The sequence below is a fragment of the Scyliorhinus torazame genome, chromosome 8 (genome assembly GCF_047496885.1).
Source record: "Scyliorhinus torazame isolate Kashiwa2021f chromosome 8, sScyTor2.1, whole genome shotgun sequence".
Taxonomy (NCBI): domain Eukaryota; kingdom Metazoa; phylum Chordata; class Chondrichthyes; order Carcharhiniformes; family Scyliorhinidae; genus Scyliorhinus; species Scyliorhinus torazame.
The window spans coordinates 43,838,645-43,855,423 of record NC_092714.1 but is presented as its reverse complement, the minus strand read 5'-3'; the positions used below and the strand labels follow the sequence as shown (position 1 = coordinate 43,855,423).

General features: G+C 57.3%; 2 protein-coding genes across 3 annotated transcripts in view; one reads left to right on the top strand and one right to left on the bottom strand.

Moving 5' to 3' along the window:
• The window catches only part of LOC140427793 (uncharacterized), a 181,087-nt gene extending 166,016 nt beyond the window's left edge, over positions 1–15,071 (bottom strand). The window contains exon 1 of one of the 2 annotated variants that reach the window (XM_072513453.1): positions 14,837–15,071. The gene's annotated coding sequence lies outside the window, so the exon portion shown is untranslated. Of the gene's footprint in view, positions 1–11,929; positions 11,947–14,836 lie in introns of those variants that run through there. The other variant, XM_072513457.1, reaches the window with a different exon arrangement.
• Positions 15,072–15,135: 64 nt separating this feature from the next.
• The window catches only part of c8h3orf38 (chromosome 8 C3orf38 homolog), a 72,228-nt gene continuing 70,584 nt past the window's right edge, over positions 15,136–16,779 (top strand). Inside the window, exon 1 of the mRNA XM_072513452.1 lies at positions 15,136–15,432. Coding sequence (XP_072369553.1) covers positions 15,306–15,432 — 127 coding nt within the window. The 5' untranslated portion in view covers positions 15,136–15,305. The remainder of the gene's footprint in view (positions 15,433–16,779) is intronic.

Sequence of the window (16,779 nt, the reverse complement as noted above, 5' to 3'; positions counted from 1 at the left end):
CACACGGACATTCACGGGCACACTGACATTCCCGGTAGATACTGACATTCCCGGTGCACAGAGACACACTGACATTCCTGGGCACAGTGACATTCCCGGGCACAGACACACTGACATTCCCGGGCACACTGACACTCCCGGGCACACTGACACTCCCGGGCACACTGACATTCAGGGTTCACAGACACACTGACACTCCCAGGCACACTGGCATTCCCGGGCACACTGGCACTCCCGGGCACACTGACATTACCGAGGACAGACCCACTGACATTCCCTGCCACACTGACATTCCCGGGCACACTGACATTCCAGGGCACAGACACACTGGCATTCCCTAGCACACTCACATTCCCAGGCACAGACACACTGACATTCCCGGGCACAGACCCACTGACATTCCCGGCAACACTACATTCCCGGGCACAGACTCACTGACATTCCCCAGCACACTGACATTCCCAGGCACAGACACACTGACATTCCCGGGCACAGACCCACTGGCATTCCCGGGCACGCTGACAGTCCGGAGCACAGGCACACTGACATTCCCAGGCACACTGACATTCCCGGGGCACACTGACATCCCAGGCACAGACACACTGACATTCCGGTGCACACTGACATTCCCGGGCACAGGCACACTGACGTTCCCGGTGCACACTGACATTCCCGGGCACAGACACACTGACATTCCCGGGCACAGACCCACTGGCATTCCCGGGCACACTGACATTCCCGGGCACAGACACACTGACATTCCCGCGCACAGACCCACTGGTATTCCCGGGCACAGACACACTGACATTCCCCGGCACACTGACATTCCCGGGCACAGACACACTGACATTCCCGGGCACAGACCCACTGGCATTCCCGGGCAAACTGGCATTCACAGGCACAGACACACTGAAATTCCTGGGCACAGACACACTGACATTCCCGGGCACAGACCCACTGGCATTCCCGGGCACACTGACATTCCCGGGCACAGACCCACTGGCATTCCCGGGCACACTGACATTCCCGGGCACAGGCACACTGCCATTCCCGGTGCACACTGAAATTCCCCGGAACAGTTACGCTGACATTCCCGGGCACACTGACATTCACGGTGGACACGGACATTACCAGGCACAGACACAGTGACATTACCGGGCAGACTGACATTCCCAGTGCACACTGACATTCCCGGTGCACACTGGCATTCCCAGGCACGCTGGCACTCCCGGGCACAGACACACTGACACTCACGGGCACAGATGCACTGACACTCACGGGCACAGACACACTGACATTCCCGGCCACACTGACATTCCCGGGCACACTGACATTCCCGGGCACACTGACATTCCCGAGGACAGACCCACTGATATTCCCGGCCACACTGACACTCACGGGCACAGACACACTGACACTCACGGGCACAGACACACTGACATTCCCGGGCACAGTGACATTCCCCGGCACACTGACATTCCCGGTGCACACTGACATTCCTGTGCACAGACACACTGAAATTCCCGGGCACAGACACACTGACATTCCCGGGCACAGACACACTGACATTCCATGGCACACTGACATTCCCGTGAGCAGACCCACTGACATTCCCGGGCACAGTGACATTCCCAGGCACACTGACATTCCCGGGCACCGCCACACTGACATTCCCAGGCACAATGAGATTCCCGGGCACAGATACACTGACATTCCCGCTGCACACTGACATTCCCGGGCACAGACACATTGACACTCCCGGGCACAGACACACTGACATTCCCGGGCACACTGACATTCCCAGACACACTGACGTTCCCGGTGCACACTGACATTCCTGGGCACAGACACACTGACGTCCCAGTGCACACAGACATTCCCGGGCACAGGCACATTGACATTCCTGGGCACACTGACATTCCCGGGCACAGATACAGTGACATTCCCAGGCACAGACACACTGACATTCCCGGTGCGCACTGACATTTCCAGGAACACTGACATTCCCGGGCACAGACACACTGACATTCCCGGTGCACACTGGCATTCCCGGGCACGCTGGCACTCCCGGGCACAGACACACTGACATTCCCGGGCACAGACACACTGACATTCCCGGGCACAGGCACATTGACATTCCCGGGCACAGGCACATTGACATTCCTGGGCACAGGCACATCGACATTCCCGGGCACAGGCACACTGCCATTCCCGGTGCACACTGAAATTCCCCGGAACAGTTACGCTGACATTCACGGGCACACTGACATTCACGGTGGACACGGACATTACCAGGCACAGACACAGTGACATTACCGGGCAGACTGACATTCCCGGTGCACACTGACATTCCCGGTGCACACTGACATTCCCGGTGCACACTGACATTCCCGGTGCACACTGACATTCCCAGGCACGCTGGCACTCCCGGGCACAGACACACTGACACTCACGGGCACAGATGCACTGACACTCACGGGCACAGACCCACTGATATTCCCAGCCACACTGACACTCACGGGCACAGACACACTGACACTCACGGGCACAGACACACTGACATTCCCGGGCACACTGACATTCCCCGGCACACTGACATTCCCCGGCACACTGACATTCCCCGGCACAGACACACTGACATTCCCGGGCACAGACCCACTGGCATTCCCGGGCACACTGACATTCCCGGGCACAGACCCACTGGCATTCCCGGGCACACTGACATTCCTGAGCACAGGCACACTGACATTCCCAGGCACACTAACATTCCCGGGCACGACAATCTGACATTCCCGGGCACAGACACACTGACATTCCCGGGCACAGACACACTGACATTCCCAGACACACTGACGTTCCCGGTGCACACTGACATTCCTGGGCACAGACACACTGACGTTCCCGGTGCACACAGACATTCCCGGGCACAGGCACATTGACATTCCTGGGCACACTGACATTCCCGGGCACAGATACAGTGACATTCCCAGGCACAGACACACTGACATTCCCGGTGCGCACTGACATTTCCAGGAACACTGACATTCCCGGGCACAGACACACTGACATTCCCGGTGCACACTGGCATTCCCGGGCACGCTGGCACTCCCGGGCACAGACACACTGACATTCCCGGGCACAGACACACTGACATTCCCGGGCACAGGCACATCGACATTCCCGGGGCACAGGCACATCGACATTCCCGGGGCACAGGCACATCGACATTCCCGGGGCACAGGCACATCGACATTCCCGGGGCACAGGCACACTGACATTCCCGGTGCACACTGAAATTCCCCGGAACAGTTACGATGACATTCCCGGGCACACTGACATTCACGGTGGACATGGACATTACCAGGCACAGACACAGTGACATTACCGGGCAGACTGACATTCCCAGTGCACACTGACATTCCCGGTGCACACTGGCACTCCCGGGCACAGACACACTGACACTCACGGGCACAGGCGCACTGACACTCACGGGCACAGACACACTGACATTCCCGGTCACACTGACATTCCCGGGCACACTGACATTCCCGAGGACAGACCCACTGACATTCCCGGCAACACTGACACTCACGGGCATAGACACACTGACACTCACGGGCACAGACACACTGACATTCCCGGGCACACTGACATTCCCAGTCACACTGACATTCCCCGGCACACTGACATTCCCGGGCACAGACACACTGACATTCCCGGGCACAGACCCACTGGCATTCCCGGGCACACTGACATTCCCAGGCACAGACACACTGACATTCCCGGGCACAGACCCACTGGCATTCCCGGGCACAGACCCACTGGCATTCCCGGGCACACTGACATTCCTGAGCACAGGCACACTGACATTCCCAGGCACACTAACATTCCCGGGCATGACAATCTGACATTCCCGTGCACAGAGGCATTGACATTCCTTGGCACAAACACACTGACATACCCGGGTTCACTGACATTCCCGATGCACACTGACATTCCCCGGCACAGACACACTGACATTCCGGTGCACACTGACATTCCCGGGCACAGACACACTGACGTTCCCGGTGCACACTGACATTCCGGGGCACACTGACATTCCCGGGCACCGACACACTGACATTCCCGGTGCACACTGACATCCCCAGCACAGACACACTGACATTCCGGTGCACACTGACATTCCCGCACACAGACACACTGACGTTCCCGGTGCACACTGACATTCCCGGGCACAGGCACACTGCCATTCCCGGGCACACTGACATTCCCAGGCACACTGACATTCACGGTGGACACTGACATTCCCGGGCACAGACACAATGACATTCCCGGGCACACTGACATTCCCAGTGCACACTGACATTCCCAGGCACAAGCACACTGACGTTCCCAATGCACACTGACATTCCCGGGCACAGGCACACTGACATACCCAGGCACAAACAAAGTGACATTCCCGGGCACAGACACACTGACATTCCCGGTGCACACTGGCATTCCCGGGCACGCTGGCACTCCCGGGCACAGACACACTGGCATTCCCGGACACACTGACATTCCCAGGCACAAACACACTGACATTCCCGGGCACACTGACATTCCTGTGCACACACACTGACATTCCCAGGCACAGGCGCACTGACATTCCCGGTGCACAGACACACTGACATTCCTGGGCACAGTGACATTCCCAGGCACAGACATTCCCGGGAACAGACCCACTGACATTCCCGGGCACAGTGACATTCCCAGGCACACTGACATTCCCGGTCACCGCCACACTGACATTCCCAGGCACAATGAGATTCCCGGGCACAGATACACTGACATTCCCGCTGCACACTGACATTCCCGGGCATATTGACATTCCCGGGCATATTGACATTCCCGGGCACAGACACACTGACATTCCCGGGCACACTGATATTCCCAGACACACTGACATTCCCGGGCACAGACACATTGGCATTCCCCGGCACACTGACATTACCGGGCACAGACACACTGACATTCCCGGGCACACTGACATTCCCGGGCACAGACCCACTGGCATTCCCGGGCATGCTGACAGTCCTGAGCACAGGCACACTGACATTCCCAGGCACACTAACATTCCCGCTGCACACTGACATTCCCGGGCATATTGACATTCCCGGGCACAGACACACTGACATTCCCGGGCACAGACACACTGGCATTCCCCGGCACACTGACATTACCGGGCACAGACACACTGACATTCCCGGGCACACTGACATTCCCGGGCACAGACACACTGACATTCCCGGGCACAGACCGACTGGCATTCCTGGGCATGCTGACAGTCCTGAGCACAGGCACACTAACATTCCCGGTGCACACTGACACTCCCGGTGCACACTGACATCCCCGGCACAGACACACTGACATTCCGGTGCACACTGACATTCCCGGGCATAGGCACACTGACGTTCCCGGTGCACACTGACATTCCCGGGCACAGACACACTGACATACCCCGGCACACTGACATTACCGGGCACAGACACACTGACATTCCCGGGCACACTGACATTCCCGGGCACAGACACACTGACATTCCCGGGCACAGACCCACTGGCATTCCCGGGCATGCTGACAGTCCTGAGCACAGGCACACTGACATTCCCAGGCACACTAACATTCCCGCTGCACACTGACATTCCCGGGCATATTGACATTCCCGGGCACAGACACACTGACATTCCCGGGCACACTGACATTCCCGGGCACAGACACACTGACATTCCCCGGCACACTGACATTCCCGGGCACAGACACACTGACATTCCCGGGCACAGACCCACTGGTATTCCCGGGCACAGACCCACCGGCATTCCCGGGCAAACTGGCATTCACAGGCTCAGACACACTAACATTCCTGGGTGCACTAACAATCCCGGGCACACTGAAATTCCTGGGCACGGACACGCTGACATTCCCGGGCACACTGACATACCCGGCGCACGCTGACATTCCCAGGCACAGGCACACGGACATTCACGGGCACACTGACATTCCCGGTAGATACTGACATTCCCGGTGCACAGAGACACACTGACATTCCTGGGCACAGTGACATTCCCGGGCACAGACACACTGACATTCCCGGGCACACTGACACTCCCGGGCACACTGACACTCCCGGGCACACTGACATTCAGGGTTCACAGACACACTGACACTCCCAGGCACACTGGCATTCCCGGGCACACTGGCACTCCCGGGCACACTGACATTACCGAGGACAGACCCACTGACATTCCCTGCCACACTGACATTCCCGGGCACACTGACATTCCAGGGCACAGACACACTGGCATTCCCTAGCACACTCACATTCCCAGGCACAGACACACTGACATTCCCGGGCACAGACCCACTGACATTCCCGGCAACACTACATTCCCGGGCACAGACTCACTGATATTCCCCAGCACACTGACATTCCCAGGCACAGACACACTGACATTCCCGGGCACAGACCCACTGGCATTCCCGGGCACGCTGACAGTCCGGAGCACAGGCACACTGACATTCCCAGGCACACTGACATTCCCGGGGCACACTGACATCCCAGGCACAGACACACTGACATTCCGGTGCACACTGACATTCCCGGGCACAGGCACACTGACGTTCCCGGTGCACACTGACATTCCCGGGCACAGACACACTGACATTCCCGGGCACAGACCCACTGGCATTCCCGGGCACACTGACATTCCCGGGCACAGACACACTGACATTCCCGGGCACAGACCCACTGGTATTCCCGGGCACAGACACACTGACATTCCCCGGCACACTGACATTCCCGGGCACAGACACACTGACATTCCCGGGCACAGACCCACTGGCATTCCCGGGCAAACTGGCATTCACAGGCACAGACACACTGAAATTCCTGGGCACGGACACGCTGACATTCCCGGGCACACTGACATACCCGGCGCACACTGACATTCCCAGGCACAGGCACACGGACATTCACGGGCACACTGCCATTCCCGGTAGATACTGACATTCCCGGTGCACAGAGACACACTGACATTCCTGGGCACAGTGACATTCCCGGGCACAGATGCACTGACATTCCCAGACACACTGACATTCCCGGGCACACTGACATTCCTGTGCACAGACACACTGACATTCCCGGGCACAGACACATTGACATTCCTGGGCGCACGGACAATCCCGGGCACACTGAAATTCCTGGGCACGGACCCGCTGACATTCCCGGGCACACGGACACTCCCGAGCACACTGACACTCCCGGGCACACTGACATCCAGGGTTCACAGACTCACTGACACTCCCAGGCACACTGACACTCCCGGTGCACACTGACAATTCTGTGCACAGACACACTGACATTCCCGGGCACAGACACATTGACATTCCTGGGCGCACTGACATTCCCGGGCACAGACACACTGACATTCCCGGGCACAGACACACTGACATTCCCCGGCACACTGACATTCCCGGGCACAGACACACTGACATTCCCGGGCACAGACCCACTGGCATTCCTGGGCAAACTGGCATTCACAGGCACAGACACACTAACATTCCTGGGCGCACTGACAATCCCGGGCACACTGAAATTCCTGGGCACGGACACGCTGACATTCCCGGGCACACTGACACTACCGAGCACACTGACACTCCCGGGCACACTGACACTCCCGGGTTCACAGACTCACTGACACTCCCAGGCACACTGACACTCCCAGGCACACTGACACTCCCGGTGCACACTGACATTCCTGTGCACAGACACACTGACATTCCCGGGCACAGACACATTGACATTCCTGGGCGCACTGACATTCCCGGGCACAGACACACTGACATTCCCGGGCACAGACACACTGACATTCCCGGGCAAACTGGCATTCACAGGCACAGACACACTAACATTCCTGGGCGCACTGACAATCCCGGGCACACTGAAATTCCTGGGCACGGACACGCTGACATTCCCGGGCACACTGACACTACCGAGCACACTGACACTCCCGGGCACACTGACACTCCCGGGTTCACAGACTCACTGACACTCCCAGGCACACTGACACTCCCAGGCACACTGACACTCCCGGTGCACACTGACATTCCTGTGCACAGACACACTGACATTCCCGGGCACAGACACATTGACATTCCTGGGCGCACTGACATTCCCGGGCACAGACACACTGACATTCCCGGGCACAGACACACTGACATTCCCGGGCAAACTGGCATTCACAGGCACAGACACACTAACATTCCTGGGCGCACTGACAATCCCGGGCACACTGAAATTCCTGGGCACGGACACGCTGACATTCCCGGGCACACTGACACTCCCGAGCACACTGACACTCCCGGGCACACTGACATCCAGGGTTCACAGACTCACTGACACTCCCAGGCACACTGACACTCCCGGTGCACACTGACATTCCTGTGCACAGACACACTGACATTCCCGGGCACAGACACACTGACATTCCTGGGCGCACTGACATTCCCGGGCACAGACACACTGACATTCCCGGGCACAGACATACTGACATTCCCGGGCACACTGACATTCCCGGTGCACACTGACATTCCCCGGAACAGATACGCTGACATTCCCGGGCACACTGACATTCACGGTGGTCACTGACATTCCCGGGCACACACACAGTGACATTCCTGGGCGCACACACACTGACATTCCCGGTGCACACTGGCATTCCCGGGCACGTTGGCACTCCCAGGCACAGACACACTGACATTCCAGGGCATGCTGACATTCCCGGGCACAGACACACTGACATTCCCGGACACTCTGACATTCCCAGGAACAAACACACTGACATTCCCGGGCACACTGACATTCCTGGTGCATGCTGACATTCCTGTGCACAGACACACTGACATTCCTGGACACACTGACATTCCCAGGCACAGGCACACTGACATTCCCGGTGCACAGACACACTGACATTCCCCGGCACACTGACATTCCCGGCGCATACGGACATTCCTGCGCACAGACACACTGACATTCCCGGGCACAGACACACTGACATTCCATGGCACACTGGCATTCCCGGGAACAGACCCACTGGCATTCCCGTGACTCGTTGGAATTTAGAAGGATGAGGGGGGATCTTATAGAAACATATAAGATTATGAAGGGAATAGATAGGATAGATGCGGGCAGGTTGTTTCCACTGGCGGGTGAAAGCAGAACTAGGGGGTATAGCCTCAAAGTAAGGGGAAGTAGATTTAGGTCTGAGTTTAGGAGGGACTTCTTCACCCAAAGGGTTGTGAATCTAGGGAATTCCTTGCCCAGTGAAGCAGTAGAGGCTCCTTCATTAAATGTTTTTAAGACAAAGATAGATAGTTTTTTTGAAGAATAAAGGGATTCAGGGTTCTGGTGTTCGGGCCGGAAAGTGGAGCTGAGTCCACAAAAGATCAGCCATGATCTCATTGAATGGTGGAGCAGGCTCGAGGGGCCAGATGGTCTACTCCTGCTCCTAGTTCTTATGTTCGTTCCCGGGCACAGACACACTGACATTCCCGGTCACACTGACATTCCCGGGAACAGACCCACTGACATTCCCGGGCACACTGACATTCCCGGGCACCGCCACACTGACATTCCCGGGCACACTGACATTCCCGGGCACAGACACACTGACACTCCCGGGCACACTGACATTCCCGGACACAGACACACTGACATTCCCAGGCACACTGACATTCCCGGGCACAGTCACAGTGACATTCCTGGGCACACTGACATTCCCGGGCACAGACACACTGACATTGCCGGGCACAGACACACTGACATTGCCGGGCACAGACACACATAGAACATAACAGCGCAGTACAGGCACTTCGGCCCTCGATGTTGCGCCGACCTGTGAAACCACTCAAAAGCCCATCTACACTATTCCCTTATCGTCCATATGTCTATCTAATGACCATTTGAATCCCCTGAGTGTTGGCGAGTCTACTGCTGTTGCAGGCAGGGCATTCCACGCCCTTACTACTCTCTGAGTAAAGAACCTACCTCTGACATCTATCCTATATCTATCTCCCCTCAATTTAAAGCTATGTCCCCTCGTGCTAGACATCCCATCGGAGGAAAAAGGCTCTCACTGTCCACCCCCTCTGATCATCTTGTATGCCTCAATTAAGTCACCTCTTAACCTCCTTCTCTCGAACAAAAACAGCCTGAAGTCCTCATAAGATCTTCCCTCCATACCAGGCACAATTCTGATAAATGTACTCTGCACCCTTTCCAATGCTTCCACATCTTTCCTATAATGCGGCGACCAGAATTGCATGCAATACTCCAAATGCAGCCGCACCAGAGTTTTGTACAGCTGCAACATGACCTCATGGCTCCGAAACTCAATCCCTCTACCAATAAAAGCTAACACACCGTATGCCTTAACAACTTTCTCAACCTGGGTGGCAACTTTCAGGGATCTATGTACATGGACACCTAGATCTCTCTGCTCATCCACACTGCCAAGAATCTTACCATTAGCCCAGTACTCCGGGCGGGATTCTCCACTCCCACGCCGAAGTGCCCACGCCGTCGTGGACGCCGTTGAGTTTCATGACGGCGCGAAACGGCCCCTATCTCGACCGATTCAGGGCCTGATAATGGGCTAGGATCGGGGCCGCGTCATCGACACGCGCCAGACTTTGTCGCCGCGTAAAGGCGGCGCCGAATACGTGACGCGGCCGGCGGTGCATAACTGGCGTCACCCTCGCTTGCGCGGGTTGGCCGGCGCCAACCCGCGCATGCGTGGTTGCCGTCCTCTCCGAGTCCGCCCCGCAAGAAGATGGCAGACGGATCTTGCGGGGCCACGGAAGGAAGGAGGTCCTCCTTCAGAGAGGACGGCCCGACGATCGGTGGGCACCGATCGCAGGCCATCCCACATTTGAGGTACCCACCGGTACAGGATCCCCCCCCCCCCCCGCAGGCCACCCCCCCCCAGCATTCCCGCCCTGTTCCCGACGGCAGCAACCAGGTGTGGACGGCGCCGGGGGGAACCCACCGTTTTGGCCTGGCCGCTCAGCCCATCCAGGCCTGAGAATAGCGGCGGTGACGGAGAATCGCCATTTTGGGTGTCTCCGGCCTGCGGCCCGCGGAACTCGACGGGGCCATTCCTGCCGCTTGGGAGAATCGCGGGCGGGCGCCGGACCGGCGTCCCGGGAAATATTGGCGGCCCAGGCGATTCTCCCAACCGGCGCGGGAGTGGAGAATCTCGCCCTCTGTCTTCCTGTTATCCCTTCCAAAATGAATCACCTCACACTTTTCTGCATTAAACTCCATTTGCCACCTCTCAGCCCAGCGCTGCAGCTTATCCATGTCCCTCTGTAACTTGTAACATCCTTCCGCACTGTCCACAACTCCACCGACTTTAGTGTCATCTGCAAATTTACTCACCCATCCTTCTACGCCCTCCTCCAGGTCATTTATAAAAATGACAAACAGCAGTGGCCCCAAAACAGATCCTTGTGGTACACCACTAGTAACTGGACTCCAGTCTGAACATTTCCCATCAACCACCACCCTTTGCCTTCTTCCAGCTAGCCAATTTCTGATCCAAACTGCTAAATCACCCTGAATCCCATGCTTCTGTATTTTCTGAAGTAGCCTACCATGGGGAACCTTATCAAACGCTTTACTGAAATCCATATACACCACATCAACTGCTTTACCCTCATCTACCTGTTTGGTCACCTTCTCAAAGAACTCTATAAGGTTTGTGAGGCACGACCTACCCTTCACAAAACTGTGTTGACTATCCCTAATCAAATTATTCCTTTCTAGTTGATTATAAATCCTATCTCTTATAATCCTTTCCAAGACTTTGCCAACAACAGAAGTAAGACTCACTGGTCTATAGTTACCGGGGTTGTCTCTACTCCCCTTCTTGAACAAGGCGACAACATTTGCTATCCTCCAGTCTTCTGGCACTATTCCTGTAGACAAAGATGACGTAAAGATCAAATCCAAAGGCTCAGCAATCTCCTCCCTAGCTTCCCAGAGAATCCTAGGATAAATCCCATCCGGCCCAGGGGACTTATCTATTTTCACACTTTCCAGAATTGCTAACACCTCCTCCTTATGAACCTCAAGCCCTTCTAGTCTAGTAGCCTGAATCTCAGTATTCTCCTCAACAACATTGTCTTTTTCCTGTGTGAATACTGACGAAAAATATTCATTTAGCACCTCTCCTATCTCCTCGGACTCCAAGCACAACTTCCCACTACTGTCCTTGACTGGCCTTCCTCTTACCCTAGTGATTCGTTTATTCCTGACATATCTATCGAAAGCTTTAGGGTTATCCTTGATCCTACCTGCCAAAGACTTCTCATGTCCCCTCCTGGCTCTTCTTAGCTCTCTCTTTGGGTCATTCCTAGCTAACTTGTAACTCTCAAGCACCCTAACTGAACCTTCATGTCTCATCTTTACATAAACCTCCTTCTTCCTCTTGACAAGTTTTTCGACTGCTTTAGTAAACCACGGTTCCCTTGCTCGACCACTTCCTCCCTGCCCGACAGGTACATACTTATCAAGGACACGCAGTAGCTGTTCCTTGAACAAACTCCACATTTTCATTGTGCCCATCCCTTGCAGTTTTCCTCTCCATCCGATGCATCCTAAGTCTTGCCTCATCGCATCATAATTGCCTTTCCCCCAGATATAACTCTTGCCCTGCGGTATATACCTATCCCTTTCCATCACTAAAGTAAACTTAATCGAATTGTGGTCACTATCACCAAAGTGCTCACCTACCTCCAAATCTAACACCTGTCCTGGTTCATTACCCAGTACCAAATCCAATATGGCCTCGCCTCTCGTTGGCCTACCTACATACTGTGTCAGGAAACCCTCCTGCACACATTGGACAAAAACAGACCCATCTAAAGTATTCGAACTATAGCATTTCCAGTCAATATTTGGAAAGTTAAAGTCCCCCATAACAACTACCCTGTTGCTTTCGCTCCTATCCAGAATCATCTTTGCAATCCTTTCCTCTACATCTCTGGAACTTTTCGGAGGCCTATAGAAAACCCCTAACAGGGTGACCTCTCCTTTCCTGTTTCTAATCTCAGCCCATACTGCCTCAGTAGACGAGTCCTCATCAAGCGTCCTTTCTGCCACCGTAATACTGTCCTTGACTAACAATGCCACCCCTCCCCCTCATTTACCACCTTCTCCGAGCTTACTGAAATATCTAAACCCCTGCACCTGCAACAACCATTCCTGTCCCTGCTCTATCCATGTCTCCGAAATGGCCACAACATCGAAGTCCCAGGTACCAACCCATGCCGCAAGTTCACCCACCTTATTCTGGATGCTCCTGGCATTGAAGAAGACACACTTTAAACCGCCTTCCTGCCTGCCGGTACACTCCTGCAACTTTGAAACCTTACTCATGACCTCACTACTCTCAACCTCCTGTATACTGGAGCTACAATTCAGGTTCCCAAGCCCCTGTTGAACTGGTTTAAACCCTCCCGAAGAGCATTAGCAAATTTCCCCCCCAGGATATTGGTACCCCTCTGGTCCAGGTGCAGACATCCCATTTGTAGAGGTCCCACCGACCCCAGAATGAGCCCCAATTATCCAGAAATCTGAAACCATCCCTCCTGCACCATCCCTGTAGCCACGTGTTCAACTCCCCTCTCTCCCTATTCCTCATCTTGCTATCACGTGGCATGGGTAACAACCCAGAGATAATAACTCTTTTTGTCCAAGATCTAAATTTCCACCCTAGCTCCCTGAATTCCTGCCTTACATCCCTATCCCTTTTCCTACCTATGTCGTTGGTACCTATGTGGACCACGACTTGGGGATGCTCCCCCTCCCCCCTTAAGGATCCCGAAAATACGATCCGAGACATCACGCAAACTGGCACCTGGGAGGCAACACACCAACCGCGAGTCTCTCTCATTCTCACAAAATCTCCTATCTATCCCCCTAACTATGGAGTCTCCAATGACTAATGCTCTACTCCTCTCCCCCCTTCCCTTCTGAGCAACAGGGACAGACTCTGTGCCAGAGACCTGTACCCCATGGCTTACCCCTGGTAAGTTGTCCCTCCCAACAGTATCCAAAGCGGTATACTTGTTACTCAGGGGGACGACCACAGGGGATCCCTGTACTGACTGCTTCCTCCCAGCCCCTCTCACCGTCACCCATCTATCTTTATTCTTCGGAGTAACTACATCCCTGAAGCTTCTATCGACACACAGACATTCCCGGCCACACTGACATTCCCGGGCACACTGACATTCCCGGGCACACCGACATTCCCGGGCACAGACACACTGACATTCCCGGGCACAGACACACTGACATTCCCGGGCACACTGACATTCCCGGGCACACTGACATTCCCGGGCACAGACACACCGACATTCCCGGGCACAGACACACTGACATTCCCGGGCACAGACACACTGACATTCCCGGGCACACCGACATTCCCGGGCACACTGACATTCCCGGGCACACTGACATTCCCGGGCACACTGACATTCCCGGGCACACTGACATTCCCGGGCACAGACACACTGACATTCCCGGGCACACCGACATTCCCGGGCACACTGACATTCCCGGGCACACTGACATTCCCGGGCACAGACACACTGACATTCCCGGGCACAGACACACTGACATTCCCGGGCACACCGACATTCCCGGGCACAGACACACTGACATTCCCGGGCACACCGACATTCCCGAGCACAGACACACTGACATTCCCGGTGTAATTGGGGATTTTCTTACCCAGCTGGCGGTCTCTGAAGCTCCACCTGAGGCTTCTCCCGGGTCCTAAAGTCCAAGAGCGCTTGTGCACCAGGTAAATGCTTCCGGCTGGGTGGCCGCACCAGAAGCATCTTCACCATCACTGCAGCAATTTTAAAAACTCCGCCTTTCCCAATGATCGAACCAGAAGGGCTGTTGATTCCAAAACCATTTATAAATCTCAGCTGACTATTGGCGGGGAAGAGAGTCCTTTCTTGTTAACGCAAGTTTGACAGTGGAGCGGAACCTTTATGCGGGCGCGGTGTCCGGGGGACTGGGAGCGCGCGGCAGCGGGCGGGTGTCCGGGGGACTGGGAGCGCGCGGCAGCGGGCGGGTGCCCGGGGACTGGGAGCGCGCGGCACCGGGCGGGTGCCCGGGGACTGGGAGCGCGCGGCACCGGGCGGGTGCCGGGGGTCCAGGAGCGCGCGGCACCGGGCGCGTGTTGGTCGCCATGGCGCTGCTGACGGAGAGGGAGCGGTGCGGCTGCCGGGAGATCCTGCTGAGCCTGGGTCCGGGGGAGTTGTACCCGCTGGCAGACACCGTCACCAACCGCATGTTAAAGATACAGAACGGAGCAGGTGGGTGGCGGCTGACCCCCCCCCCCCTCCCCCCCCCCCCCCCCCACACACACACACACACTGACCCCCCCCCCCCCCCCCCCCCACACACACACACTGACCCCCCCCCCCACACACACACACTGACCCCCCCCCCCCCCCCCCCCCCCCACCCCACACACACTGACCCCCCCCACACTGACCCCCCCTACACTGCCCCCCCCACCGACACACACTGACCCCCCCCACACCCACACTGACCCCCCCACACACCCACACTGACCCCCGCCCCCACACACCCACACTGACCCCCCCCCACACCCACACTGACCCCCCCCACACCCACACTGACCCCCCCACACCCACACTGACCCCCCCCCACACCCACACTGACCCCCCCTCCACACCCACACTGACCCCCCCCCCACACTGACCCCCCCCCACACCCACACTAACCCCCCCACACCGACCCCCCCCACACCGACCCCCCCCACACCCACACTGACCCCCCCCACACCCACACTGACCCCCCCACACCCACACTGACCCCCCCCCACACCCACACTGACCCCCCCCACACCCACACTGACCCCCCCCACACCCACACTGACCCCCCCCACACCCACACTGACCCCCCCTACACCCACTCTGACTCCCCCTGCACCCACACTGACTTCCCCTACACCCACACTGACTTCCCCTACACCCACACTGACTCCCCCTACACCCACACTGACTCCCCCTACACCCACACTGACCCCCCCACCCACACTGACCCCCCCCCACCCACACTGACCCCCCCCCACCCACACTGACCCCCTCCCACCCACACTGACCCCCCCCACCCACACTGACCCCCCCCACCCACACTGACCCCCCCCCACCCACACTGACCCCCCCCCACCCACACTGACCCCCCCCCCCCACCCACACTGACCCCCCCCCCCACCCACACTGACCCCCCACCCACCTACACTGACCCCCCCCCACCCACCCACACTGACCCCCCACCCACCCACACTGACCCCCACCACCCACACTGACCCCCCCCCACCCACCCACACTGAACCCCCCCACCCACACTGACCCCCCCACCCACCCACACTGACCCCCCCCACCCCACACACACTGACCCCCCCCACCCCACACACACTGACCCCCCCCCACCCCACACACACTGACCCCCCCCACCCCACACACACTGACCCCCCCACCCCACACACACTGACCCCCCCACCCCACACACACTGACCCCCCCCACCCCACACACACTGACCCCCCCCACCCCACACACACTGACCCCCCCCACCCCACACACACTGACCCCCCCCCACCCCACACACACTGACCCCCTCCACACACACTGAC